Source organism: Protopterus annectens, chromosome 7.part0, assembly GCF_019279795.1.
Source record: "Protopterus annectens isolate FY-2018-M chromosome 7.part0, PAN1.0, whole genome shotgun sequence".
Classification (NCBI taxonomy): Eukaryota; Metazoa; Chordata; order Ceratodontiformes; family Protopteridae; genus Protopterus; species Protopterus annectens.
Genome location: NC_056739.1, coordinates 791395414 through 791410413, shown reverse-complemented (window position 1 = coordinate 791410413; position 15000 = coordinate 791395414). Strand labels below are relative to the sequence as shown.

At 35.7% G+C, this 15000-nt stretch overlaps 1 protein-coding gene across 1 annotated transcript in view; it reads right to left on the bottom strand.

Moving 5' to 3' along the window:
* The window catches only part of DNAH2 (dynein axonemal heavy chain 2), a 6636854-nt gene that overhangs the window by 5718984 nt on the left and 902870 nt on the right, over nucleotides 1-15000 (bottom strand). The window contains exon 13 of the mRNA XM_044077324.1: nucleotides 11680-11862. Coding sequence (XP_043933259.1) covers nucleotides 11680-11862 — 183 coding nt within the window. The remainder of the gene's footprint in view (nucleotides 1-11679; nucleotides 11863-15000) is intronic.

Sequence of the window (15000 nt, the reverse complement as noted above, 5' to 3'; positions counted from 1 at the left end):
CTGACAACATATCTCAACTCCATACTATTACCCAACAAGCCTTTCTTTCCACTGAACAATGGTTAGCTAATAATTTACTCATCCTAAACCCAAAAAAGACAAAACACCTACTTTTTCTTCCTCGATCCCTCACTCACCACAAATCTACCTTTACTATCATATCCTCTAACAGCACTATAATCCTACCAGAAGCTAATTCCAAACTCTTAGGAGTAATCATAAACAAAGAACTCAAATTTAACCTACACCTGTTACAGTGCATAAAAAAAGACATCAAAAGCTCGGCCTCCTGTATCGCAACAAAATAAAATATTTTGAACCACTAATTCTAGACTAGCCCTTGCTCAAGCTCTACTCCTCCCCTCCCTTCTATATGCTGCACCAGTCTTTACCTACATCCAAACTACAACATTGAACAAATTACAACAAACTTATCACAAGATAGCCAGATTTGTCACTAACTCACCATATAATTCACACCACTGTCTGGCCCTGAACTCTGTCCAGTGGCTTGAATTACCCCAATTCCAAATTTTACACTCCTTCCTCTATAAACCAACATCCTGTCCTGCTGTCTCATCACTTATCTCAGTCTGCTCTCCGCCTCAAACTCTTCATACCTCAAATCAACAATTACTTGACATCTACCAACCCAAAAAAACAGTAGGCAAACTCCTGTACAAACATTCCATTGCTTGGAATAAACTCCCATTAGAGATTTGTTCCATCATGCATCCTTCCCACTTTAAAGAAAAAATCAAACTTCATCTACTTAACACTAAACTCTGCTCCTGTCAAGCCCCATACTTAACTTCCACTACCCTCCCATTCTCTTATGATTTCTAACATTCTCTCTACTTCTAAAGTACTCCTCTATGAGTATACAATTTAATTAAACTAAAAGTTCATGCTGTAAATATGTAAATATATTTTGCTATGTTGTTACTCTGTAACTATATGGTGCCTTACCTCCCAGCTTCTATGTTTTTTTTACTTTGTAACTGAAATGATTTATTGTTTACATACTTTACATATTTCAATTGTTAAAAAAAAAGTAATTTTGGAGCTTTTCTCCTCGGGTCTCCACGGAAAATGGGCCACTAGCCCAGCTGGACCAACCCGGTTAACAAATGTCAATAAATAAATATATATATGTGTATGTACACATATATATATATATATATATGTATATATATATATATATATATATATATATATATATATATATATATATATATATATATATATAGATAGATATATATATATGTGTGTGTGTGTGTAGATATATGTACAATATATCTATATGTAGATATATTTATAATGTGTTATATACACACACACACACACATATATATATATATATATATATATATTTTACACACACACACACACACACACACACACACACACACACATATATATATATATATATATATATATATATATATATATATATATATATATATATATATATATATATATTCCAAAACATCAACATTTTGTGGAATATTTAAATTCAAATATATTTGCTTTAAAATTTGTGGATAAGGGTAATTAGTTTAATACAGATTATCTTGATATAAGGATTTGTAGTAATAGAGAAACCTTCAAAACTTATGCTTTGAGAATGGAAAGTAGATTTGTAAAAAGAGGCTACAAGCACTGTGAAATAAGTGCAGATAATATAGCTTCACAAACATCAATGAAAGAAATTTTATTTTCCAAAGATAGAAATATCAGTTTATTTAAATCCATCCGCACCCGGATTAACTACTTATGGTACTAATATATTAAAAATTCAATAAATTAATAAGCACTTGTATATATTAAAAAGTAATCCTTTTTTTTTTTTGAACAATGGTTAAGTAATTTTTGCCATTTTAGTTACAGTACAGGCAAAACCATTGGTGAACATTTGTCTAGTTTTAAGAAGGGAAGTCTTAAAAGATTTAACTCAAGTATGTATATGCCACGTGGTTTCCAATACTAAGTTTTTTTACTTCTATCAACACTATAAAAGGTTTTGATATCAGATGTCTTATTACTTGTAACAATGAGTGGGTTGTATACATGGCAGTGTGTCAATACGGAGCATTTTATGTTGGTCAGACTTCCAGACCTTTGAAACATAGGACAGAGCTACATTTGAGTCACATTAATTGTAAAAGGACTAGAAGTGCTTTATATAAGCATGAACTAGAATATGGTTCCGGACTTTTTATTTTTGTTGGCATCAATTTAGTTATGGGTAATTATTTACCTAAAATTTCAAATCTTAAGATGTTGGATTATAAAGAGTGACTATGGATTACTAATTGAGGTGCCAAGTATAAACCTGGGCTTTTATCTATATATATATATATATATATATATATATATAGAGAGAGAGAGAGAGAGAGAGAGAGGAGTCCCAAACCACTTCCAGCACACAATAAGGAGGCTACACGATGGTTAAAGCATTTATTGCCAGCACAGTCTCCCCCACAGACCAGTTTAGCTAAAAAGTGTCATCAGTGTTTTCCGAGCACCAGGTCTGGTTTTACGAGCACCTTGTTTTTTGGGAGTTTATATATATATATATATATATATATATATATATATATATACATACACACACACACACACATATATATATATATATATATATATATATATATATATATATATATATATATATATATATATATATATATATATATATATATATATATATATATATACACACATATATATATTATATATACTATACATATGTATTTATCCCTATCAAATTGTCTTTGAATATATGTTAGATTTATTTAACAATTATTAGAGTTTAGAAAGTTGATTGATGTTAACTTGGTATTCTTTTTTGTGAATGTTGTTTATACAGCTATTTTAGGACACTGCACCTTTGAACAGCTGAGTTCAAGACCAACGTTTTTTTTCCAACAAACATCTTTATTAAATTTTTACATGACATAGGCAATCTTACATTTATACAAATGAAAAACAAACATAACACCACTTTAGTTGGAAACAGTATACATTACAGACACCATTTAAAGAAATGTAGCTGCAAACTCTATATCACTTATGATCTATCCAGTCATTGTCAGTTAAACATTATATGGCTCATTCAAATCCTGCCTCATAAACCTTGTTCCTGCTCTGCATATATTGTTCCCACAATTCCCATTTTTTCATATGTAGTTTGCTCCCTCCATTTTCTAAAGATCCCAATACCAGTTGTTTTGTATCTGTTGCTATATTCACTACTTCTAGTAAAGTTGGTCTAGACATTGATTACTATTTCCTAGTAGCTGCTTTTTTGGCAGCCACCATAATTAGACTCAGCAGGGCTTTACTATGTCTAGACAATTCCAATTCTGTATCATAACTAAAAAAAATAATCTCCAAGTCAATCCAATTTGCTCACCCAGCATCTCAGACAGAGCGGTCTGCAGGGAATCCCTAAACTCTGCCAGCTCATTACACTCCCAAAAAATATGTTGCCAGCCACCTCTTTCTAGCCCATCACACCTCCAACACTTGCTATCTACCTGAGGAAAAATTCTTTGGAGTCTGCTTGGGGTGTAAAAATATCTATTCAAACACTTCTAGGTAAAGATCCTAAATCTTCGAGATTTTGTTGCATATTTGGGACTTTGGTTCCTTTGCCAGTTTTCTCCAATAAATTTCAGCCCCCTCTTGCCTATTATCTGTATCCCTGACCACAGTCATCCCTACTGGCAAAATCTCTTTTTTCCATTCTCGTGCTGGTTTGGTTCTTAAAATACTTCCTGCTGTTTTATGAATATAATACTCTGTATGATTTTTGTTGTTCTCCTTAAGAGTCTACATCTAAAATCCCAATCTCTCATTTTGTGAGCTTCCTCCCTGTATCAGCATCATTCCATTCCACTTTGAATTCTAGTCATCTGTTTGTGCTATGTACAAGAGCCTTAACTGTGTTGCTCTAAAATACCCCCTCAAATGGGTTAATCCTAGTCCACCTTGTTTTATTGGAAGAATCACCTTATCCCACCACGATCCTTGCTGTCTTCCCTTCCCAGATAAAATCCGTCAACTCTAATTGCTATCCACAGCTTCTCCTCTGGTTAATAAATATATGCATGACCTGTGTATAAGACTATAGGGACTAAAAACATTTTAATGGCTTATATCTTACTATCTATATCCATACAACAAAGCTTCCAGTTTCTCAATTTTTGTATTATCTTCTGTTTAGTCTGTTCCCACAAATCTTTAACTGCCACAACACAGTAATTTCTAATCCATACTCCCAAATACTTCAGTTTATGTCCCCATAAATATGGATATTGTTGGACCTATTTGTGTGTGGGTACATAATTTACCACTATTGCCTTTTAGCTTCATTAATTTTGTAACCCGAGAAGATATGAAACTGTCTAAAAAATGTGTCACAACACTGTACTGTCCCTTTATGGTTTTGTCATGTATAAAATAATATCTGCAAATAGGGACAGCTTTTCCTGACTACCATACCAATAGGTTTATATTATAACACTGAACATTTAAAATGCCGAGTGTTCTAATATCGACCCGTTTTCAGCGAACGCTGAAAATATAGAAGAAACAGAAAAATGAATTATTTCCGTAGGAAAGAATTCGGTTGTCCATTTCTGTTGCTTCGGTATTTTCAGCGCTCTGGTGGAAAGTTACGGGTCGGGTTCAGGTAAGTGTGCGATTGAGTGGAGGTTAGGTATGTGTGCGATTGTGTGGACATGAGGGTTAGGGCGGGTTAGGTGAGTTAGGGTTAGGGCGCAGGTTAGGTACGTGTGCAATTGTGTGGATGTGAGGGTTATGGCGGGTTAGGTGAGTATGCGATAGTGACGGACTTTAGGGTTAGGGTTTGGGTTAAAATAAGTGGATAGTTAGTGGTGTGTGTATAGTTTAGTGTAGGGTTAGGTGTAAGAGTTTAGGTGTATGTGTGTGGATTGCTGGTTGTTTGGTGTGCTTGTGTTGTGTGTATGTGTTTTGGAACAGCAAATTTTTTTCCCTAGGAAAAAGTTTGCTGTTCTGAATGTTCGATGTTTGATATTTTCGATTGGTAGGGTTCGATAGTAGAACACTCGACATTTTGAATGTTCAGTGTTCTAATATAGACCCCATACCAATTATATCCTTGAATTTCTGAATCCCTTTTTTATTTGCCAAAGGTTCCAAATATAGTGCAAACAACAAAATGGAAACTGAACAACCATCCAGAAATTATCGGACAGGTCCCCACCCATCTTAATTAGCGGCTCAGATCCGTCATATATTCTTCTAATCAACCTTATAATTGTAAGCCACAAGGAAGCCACTGATAGAAGGGCCACACCAGATTTGAATTAAAAAGCTTTAATAATGTAAACAAGTTAAGTCACACAGCACACAAAGCGTTAAATGCTTCAACAAGTCACCACTTTTTTCATCTAAATGAAGACTTCTTCAGATGTAAAACTGAATGTTTCAAACTGCCATGCTGCTAGCCCAGCTATCGGGAATTTTGTAAATAATTATATGTCATTTTTGAATATTGATATGATTTATACAGAACTGTATGTTATGTACTGAGTTTCAAGAATGTAACCACAGCATACCCTACTGGAGCACAGAAGATTAACCTGCAAAACATAAAAGTTGAGGTTAAGTTACTTTATAGCTGGGCCATAAAACAAATGATGTTATCTCTCAGTTTCAGTTCAATAGCAGACACAATGTCTAGAGCTGTACGTTTCTCTATTTTCTTGAAAGAAAAGTAATTACTAGTTTTAAAATCTAAAGTGTTGTATTGTTTTACAACTTCCAAGATCTGTCAAACATCTGAGAGATATGTATTTTTAACACAGAGATGTTAACAGTGTATTAGTTTCTGTTTTAACCTGGGAATTGAAGTCAGGAGAAAAAAGTGATGTCATCCAGGCTAACCCAGCAGGAAAATGTGATATTAATTTAAGATCTCTCTGATCTCTTTTAGATATAGATAGGAAAATGGTAAAGATTAGCTTTAGATGTTTTCTGTTTTTATTCGAGACTGTCCTGCAATGTTGTTTTAAAATATTTTCTGTGATTTTTTTACTCTGAAGTCACTGTGTTGAGTTGAGTATTGTCTTGTTCTTTTATTATTTATTATTAAATATATTTAAACCTGTCTTTGTGGCTATTTGTGAGACATACGTAAGCTCTTAAGAGTACTTGCATAGTTACTTGGTGATGCTATACAGGCCACTCCTAATAGCCTGGCTCTTGGTCAAAATTACCATTTGGATTAACAGCAACAATACACAGTAGGATAGTACACCTTTTGGTAAGGGCTTACAGTACCTTATAAGGGTGGCTAGTGGCAGCTGGAACTATCTTATAGTTTGTGCAAAAGGGGGCATAGCTAGCAAACCTGTGCCAGCCTTTCCCAAGTGTGTGTGTTTGTATATCAGTCCAATCGGTGTGTGTGTGTCAGCTACTTGGGCAAGGACACAAAGTACTGGTTGGACAGAGAGGATGCTGCAGGTTTTGGCTTGGCCACTGAGCTGAGATCTCAATCCTATAGCTGTGATGGTGTGGAGTCTTATTGGGGATCTGGAGAAAGAGGGAGAAACCAGCCCCAGACTGACTGTGGTCTCTGTGAGCTCTTAAGGGAAATTGCACTTTAATGTGTGTGTACTTGTCATCCTCCCATTGTGTATCCCCCCCCCACCAACTGCTGCCAGTGGTGAGGACTGAGGCTCCTTGATTACTCGGCCAGTGCAGCAGCGTCACACAAACCACCATTTTTCCCAAGCAGTAATCCTAACCTTCAATGAAATTCTGTGTCTAATAAAACAATCAACCAACCACAAAATACAAATTTAAAATACACTAAAACCATATATTGTACATAAAAATGTATATATAATCTAAAATATAGGAGTTGTATAAAATATTAAGTTTATATAAAATATTCAAACTTATATTCAATCAAATACATCATACATATAATACTGAATTACTAAAATGCATATATTAAATAAATAGAATAAATAGGGAGACTTGTGCAATTTATAAACCTTTAGCACCCTCTAGTAGACATAATATGGTAATATTAACACCAACCAAGTAAAACTTAATTTGATTATGTATAAAATAAATGGTATAACTATCTTTTAAAACACAGCCACTATTAACGTTTAGCTGCTCTAAGCTTCAAAACTGGGGCTAGGGAGACTATTATTTAACCTAGGTGGGTCTATTAGCCTCTAAAGTAATTTGCCAATATAATTCTCTGTATTCAGTTTTAGTCTCCCACATATCACCCTCTTATATCTTTACGTATTTCTTCTAATACAAAAAATTTAAACTTGGCTAAAATGCAGACTACGTTAAAACAAAGAATTTTGATTTTTTGTTCCGAACAGCATTAGTGTGCTCGTAAATCCTTCTCCTTAGCTTTCTCTCAGTTTTCCCTATATAAAATGCTTTGCAAACCATGCACATTACAATATATCTTTGTCTACTAGACGTACCATTAGCAAAGCATATAAGGTAATATAAAAATCTGCCTATACGCTATGTTCATATCATTCACTGATACGCTAACACATCTTATGTCATCTTGTAATAGTTCCAGCATCTTCGCCTTATATATAATACTGTTCAGAAGAACCATTCTGTCCAGCTTATCTGGTTTCATTAATCTTAAATATCTCTTGCTCCTTGACTCTTCCAATAAATCTCTTTCATCTTTAGTTAAGTTCGGGGGAAACTTATTCTATGCCCTCCCTTAATTCTTTTTCAACCATAGCTTAAAAATTCTTAAGCTGAGGGTGTAGGGGCAGATTAAAGGTACTCCTTTTCTGTAAAACACCACAAAGATTCAAGGGCATATGTTTATCATCAAACAATAATTCATGATTTGCCTTTTCCAAAAACAATTTAATATCAATAATGAGCTTACTGATGTCATTCTTCTTCAGAACAAATTTCAAACCTTTAGAAAATAAACTAAAATAGGTTTCATTGACCTCAAGATCACTGTAATTAAAAATATTGTAGCCCTTATAAGTTAACTTAACTCCATCACTTATTTCTTGCAACCCAGTTCTAGACCTACCAATATTAAGGGGCTCATCTAGAACCTCCCCCTTCCTCTCCCCTTCATCCTTCCTGTTGGTATAAACCAGACTGTTACATATTTTCTCTGACCTCTGGAGGGGGGATATTCTATCCTGTATGTTGGGAGGACTACCAGTTTCCCTCTGTTCACCCAATTCCACATTATGCTCCCTTTTATCATAATTAAAATCACCCCTTTCTTTATCAACAGATTCAGAATTCCATTTAGACCAATAATTATTGTTCATCTTAGGTTTGGGATAACTGCAGTTATCATCATATTCATATCTATCCCTCTCCAATTTTCTCTTTTTCCTACGTAAAATATTATTATTACACTTGTCTACCTGACTTATATCAAAATACTTTCTTGTGCTCCTCTACTAAAAACAACAAATCATTAACAATACACACATTAATACTTTCAATTTGATTTGTTCTAACAAAATGTTCATATCCTTCTCATTTGCCTAATTATGGCTCTCATTAATTCAAACTCCCACTTATCAAAAGTACTTATCAATTCTTTATGAAAATCAATTTTACATCTGAAGATGTCTTCATTTAGAGGAAAAACGCAGTGATTCAATTAAGTGTTTAATGTTATTTGTGTGCTGTGTGACTTTAGTTGTTTACACTATTCAAGCCTTTTAAAAAGAATCTGGTCTGGCCCTTTTTCTATCAAGGCCTCCCTTGTGGTTTAAAGTTTTATTTTGGCACTGGTACTCCATTTCGGTTGTCTACCCTTATCATTGTATCAGGGAAAGCAAATGCTTCCATTGCCCTGCTCATGAAGTCTCAGTCTACTCTGTCAAATGCTTTCGCTGCATCAAGACCCATCAATAAAAGTGGTGTTTTCTTACATTCTGCTTCCCTCTGTGTTCTGTTAATATCGTCAAATGTTTGCCTCCCCTCCACAAAATCACACTAATCCATATCTATCAATTCTGGTATCATTTTTGCCATTCTTTTAGCCATTATAGACACAAACATTTTATAATTGTGGTTTTGTATTGAAATGTGCCTGTATGAAGCTGGATCTTTACTCTCTTTAGGTATTACTGTTATCACTGTCTTCTTCCACGATGTTGGTACTTCTCTTCCTCTTAAATTTAAAACCTCCCAGATCTTTAGTTTTTTCCCTAACTTCCAAACTTCCACAGGAATACCATCTATTCCTGGGGACGTTCCTGTAAACTGGTTATACATGGCCATTTGATCCCTTCCTAACTGTTAGTAACTGAGCCTCATCAACTTCTGACCTTGGCATATTTAATTCTCCCAAAAACATTTCCATTTGTACATTGTCTTGATTTCCATATTTCTCTGCTTTATACAAACTTAAATTTCCGAAATATTTCTAATACTTCTACACGGTCTTCTTGTTATCTTCCTTGTTATAGGCTCCCTAAACTTGGTGACAGCCTTTTCCACTTTCTGTTGCCTGGATTGTTGTGCTAAATGTTTTTGAGCTCTAGAATTATCAAAAAAACAGTTAACTCATGCATATTGTCAAAGTAATCCCTTATTTTCTGTTTAGCATTCTGCAGTTGCTCCTTTTCTTATTCTGAGAGATTCCCCCTATTTTGCAATACTTTAACTTTGTCAATCCCTCTAATTCTTGTTACTGTTTAACCATGTCTCCCTTTCTTTTATTTCCATCCACATTTTAAACTTCACTTTAATTTTATCCTACTCCATAGCTATATTTTCAGAAGAAAACTCTATCTTCTCTAGTAGCTCCTGAATTAATTCCAAAACCCATTCCTTGAATTCCTCTCTTTTCAAATGATAGGTGGGAAAAAAGCTAGTGTCTCATTTTTATTTCATTACTTTGCATTTTCATTTTAGTTATTGGTGCATGATCTGAAATCGTTATTGGGTGAGTTTCAAGACCTTCAATTATGTCCACATGTTCATGTGAGATATAAAATCCATCTTGCCTACCCAGTTTTTGTATCTTGGTGAGTAATATCTAAATTCACTCCATACTCCTAGTACTGAATTCACATTTTCCATGCCAAACACTTTCATAAATTTCTTCAAAATCTACCCTCCTTTGTTATATTTTCCCTTCTAGACCTCCCAGACACATCTTCACTGTTGCAAACCAAAATCCAGTCTCCACCTTTAATTAATATTCCTTGCTGAAAGCTGATTACTTCTCCCAGAATTTTATTAAGCTCCATTATAGCAGTTTTAGGGGAGATGTAAATGCATGCCAGTATAATCCTCCTCCCTAGCCAGTAGCCCCTTAGTACTAAGCATTTTCCATTATTGTCTTTTTTTCCCCTCTTCTATCATTGTTGTAGCTCCTCTTGCAATTAATATAAGCACTCCTCTTTTCCTTTATCTCAGATATTCCACTGAATAATCATCCTGAAAACCTTTATTAAATTCACATATTCGGTTATTTCCAGGTGTGTCTCCTGTAGCATAGCTATTTGCACTCTACATTTTTTTAATATAATTCACTAGTCTTTCTTTTTATGTTTATCTGTAAGACCATTCAGACTGAAAAATACTACAGAAAGCATCATTTTCTTATACAGTTATTATTACCACCTTTTATGTATAACTGCTTTTTTTGTTAAATATCTAGTTCCAACTTTTATGTTACATGTAAATACTGTACGGCAGGTTGGTCTTTCATACAGTTGTTCCTTGTCATATCCACTTGTGCCTATGCCCATCTTACATAACGTTTTGTTTTTTTGAGAGCCTTCAAGCAGAACAACCAACCTCCTTAAAAAAATCTTCCTAAAACCTATTAAACTTAACACAAAAAATTATGTACATCTTCACATACTAAAGCTTTTACTTCCTTAAAGACCAACATGCTGAATGTTTCTGCACCATGCTGATGATGCCAAGGGGAAAATTGGTCTGCTTTCAGTTATTGTCACACTGGATATGCTGTTTTATGCATCTTTGTACTCCATTACATTTAGTTTTTATAAAGCTTACCCTATTGGGATCTAATAAAATCTTTTAGCATTGTTGGAGTGCCGGTCTTTTGTGTTTGCAGTCTGGATGGATGTGTGTGTGTGTGTGTGTGTGTGTGTGTGTGCATATATGTACACACACACATTAAATACTAAAGATATATATATATATATATATATATATATATATATATATATATAATATATATATATATATATATATATATATATACATACACACACACACATGGATTCACTCTGGAAGCTTGAAAGCCCATAACATTGAAATTCAAAACACTGAGACCAAAAGCTTGAAAATTCAAAACATAAATCTGTTATAATACAGTGGTGATCACCTAATGACGTGTGACAATACACTGGTGATCACCTAATGGCATGTTACAGTACAGTGGTGATCACCTCATGGTGTGATATAATACAATGGTGATCACCCAATAATGTGTTAAAACATAGTGGTGATTTAGTCCTCTAGCAGGTACTCCATTATAGAGCAAGTAGCATCTTAACTACAAATATGAAAGGCCGTCATCTTATTATCCACTGTACAGAATAGCTACGACAACTCAGTCCAACAGAGGTATGTTGTGGAAAAGAAGCACTATATCACTTTACTCACCTCCATGGGTCTCTCAATACGATGACGCAAAGCACGAGCCCACCGTGCTTGACCTGCATAGTTGGAAATTTGTGGAGGCATATGAGTGACTTTCTTGCTCAACTCTTTGTTGACTAAAGAAAGTTCTTCATTGAAGAGTGCATACACCTCCACAGTCTTTTTGTCAATAGTGCGCTTAATGGCCTGCAAAGAAAAAACAAATCATCATGAAAAGGACAAGCATAGGAGTGCCAAGATGTCTAATAATTTGTTGCTAGTTTTTATGTTCTCTCTTATTGTAAATGTATGTAACTACTAAACAATAAAGCTTCTCCAACAGTTTTAATAGGAAGTACAGCTGTGTTAAGTACTCACCATAACAGTAGACAGGTAACAGATATGTTCAGCTAAGCACATTTACTTCATTAATCATGATTTCATATTTTCAGCAGATCCCACATTCCAGGTGTTGGGGGGGGGGTTCAGTCATCTCACATGCCATGATATCACCAATGACTACTGAAGTACATCTAGATAGTGAGTCTATAAGTTTGCATCCAGCCACTAGCAAATACACCTCCTCTTAGTCAAGATGTAGTAAAAATACGATAATTACACTGATAGCAGGCACCTTACAATTGTATATATATTTATCTAATTAAATGTGATAGAAACAGAAACTTTGAAGCTAGATAAAAGGGTCATCAAAGGACAGAAATGGGAAGACTGTACCTAGGCCTAAATATCCACTAATATGGTAAGAATAAATGTTATATTTAATACTAGGGACCTTCCCTCAAATGAGGTGAATCACAAGAGGTAAATTTGTGAAGTGGAAGGAAATGACAGACGGCCCCTGTTCCAAGGGTTGGTATAATGCTTAAGGAGTTTACCTTACAGACACAAGGTACAAGTTTTTTGATTCTCACCTTTGAATGTGAAATTGGCCAGGCTTAAAATGTCCCACATGAGCTTCTAATCTAGTAATACTCGATGAACCTCTAAAGACTGAATTTTGAAGTGCAGACAAAGCAAACAAAGTCTAAAACATGGAGTCATGGCCAAGATAGCAATGCTTGATAAACATATGCACCAAAGACCAAGTGGCTGCTGTATAGAGCTCTGCAACTGTACATTCTTGAAGCAATCACTGGAAGCTGCCACATCCCTTTTGGAGTTTTATTTGATCACAGCATTTTTCGGTGATAGTTAACCACATAATGACCACAGATGACACAGTTTGATATGGTTAGCAATTCAGTTGGAATACGTTTAATGAGTAAATGACAGCATTCCTCTCCCCCTGAAGTAAAACAAATACTTGTTTTTGTCTTCCTAAACTCAAGCACCAGTTTCAGATAAAAAACTGAGCCAGTGATGTACAATCAGCGACTGAAACGCTCACTGCTCTTGTTTCTCCCTTGGCAAAGAAAACAGGGAAATAGACTCATTCAGGAGCAATCTAGAAACCATTTCCAGGAGCAGACATGGGTTAGTCCTTAGGAACACCTGACTCTTGTAAAAGACCAAATGTAGTTCCTTAAAGACAATGGGCTGCTGCACAGAGATCTTGTAAGCAGTGGTGATGGCCACTATAAAAAGGGTTCCAAATAATGAATTTCAATGTCCCAAAATTTGTGGGTTCATTTAGGGAAAAGGTAAGTCTGTCATTCATGAAGTTCAGATTACACTGAAGTAAGATGCATTACAAAGGAAGACAGGTGTAGCACTTTAACAAACTGCCTGGCTAGATGGAAGTGGACCAAAATGCTACCCTCAAAAAAAGGAGTAGAAAAGTTGATATGTGCACCCTGGCCATGGACTAATGTATGCTCTTTTTATACAGCGACTTGAGCTAGGTCAGCATAACCAACAATCTGGCGTAATAAGATGAGAAATGCTACTGCTCTATCAAAATATAAAACAACTTCTACTTCGATGAATGGGGCACCAAGCAGGTTTCTTGATGAACTTAAACACTTCTGACACCCGAACAAGAAGATCAGATGGCTCCAAGGGCCTACGTCACAATCTAGTCCCTGAGGTTAAGGTAGTTGTCAGCCTCAACAGTGGGGCACATCTTTAGAAGTCTGTTGTTATACTAAGATCCTTAAAGCCTGAAACCATACTCCCCTGGCCACCATGGGCAGACAACAATTAACTTTATTATTCTACCTTGAACTTCACGATGTGTGGGATCAGTGAAAATATTGAGAAACCATACTGGAATGTCTCATACCACAAGAAGAAAAAGGCATCCACCACTTCTTCCCCTTTACCCAGCAAACAGACGACTCTGCCAAGTGTTCAACTTTCAGAAGAGCCAGAACAAGGCATGGCTTCTGAATTAACTTTAGGAGAGGACTGCAAGAGTAGCTGTGACAGTCCCACAAGCTCATTCTCCTCCCCTGGGAAGTGAACCACTGAAACAGGCAGCAATACCTTTATGGCATGCGGCCAAACATGCATCAATTGTCCACAAAGGGGGTAAAAAGTCATGCCCACGAGAGATCAGTTATTTCATGAAACAAGTGTCCCTACACAAAACTTCATCTCAAGGTCTTTACAGCAAGAAAGACTACTTGTATCTCTGACTAGCTGATGTGAAGCTCCATCCTCAGTGGGAAACATGCAGCAGCCAAAGTCTCTCTCTCTCTCTCTCTCTCTCTCTCTCTCTCTCTCTTCCACTGAAGGATCTGTCATTAGGGCCCACCCATGGGAGGTCTCCCAAAAGTTTTGTGGTGTCTGCCTACCACCTCCAGGATCCAGCAAAAGGCAGGTGACAACATGAGGAGATCTGTCCATGTACAGTGGCTCTGCAGTTATGGACACTACATTCTACCATTTATATGCTCAGCTACACAAATGGCACCACAAAGACTGTAAAAGCTATCGAACCCAGAATCTGCAGTAGGGTTTGGGCTTGCACCACAAGTTGCTCCGTCATAGTGTGAAAGTGACAACTTTCTTAGGAAGAAATTACCAGAAATGGAGTGTGTCTAGTTCTGCCTCTAAGAATACAATGAGATTAGAAAGGACTTTACTTATTTTATGATCAATTCCGCAGAATGCAACCCTGAGTATATCCAACAAAGGGACACATTCACAGTTGATCACTAAGGTAGTGGAAAACACGGAGATTTTTCTTCTGTAAAAGTTTGGGTTTATCAACCAGTTCCTTGTTAAGTACTGCATGCAATGAAGACCAAATGCAACACTATATAATGCAAATGGTTCTCACAGACAGCAAACAGGAAGAAAAGCTTGCATGAATCCCAAGCAGTGATCTGTCAAAAGACATCCATTATATCCAGTGACACCATATAGGAGGCCAGCAATAGT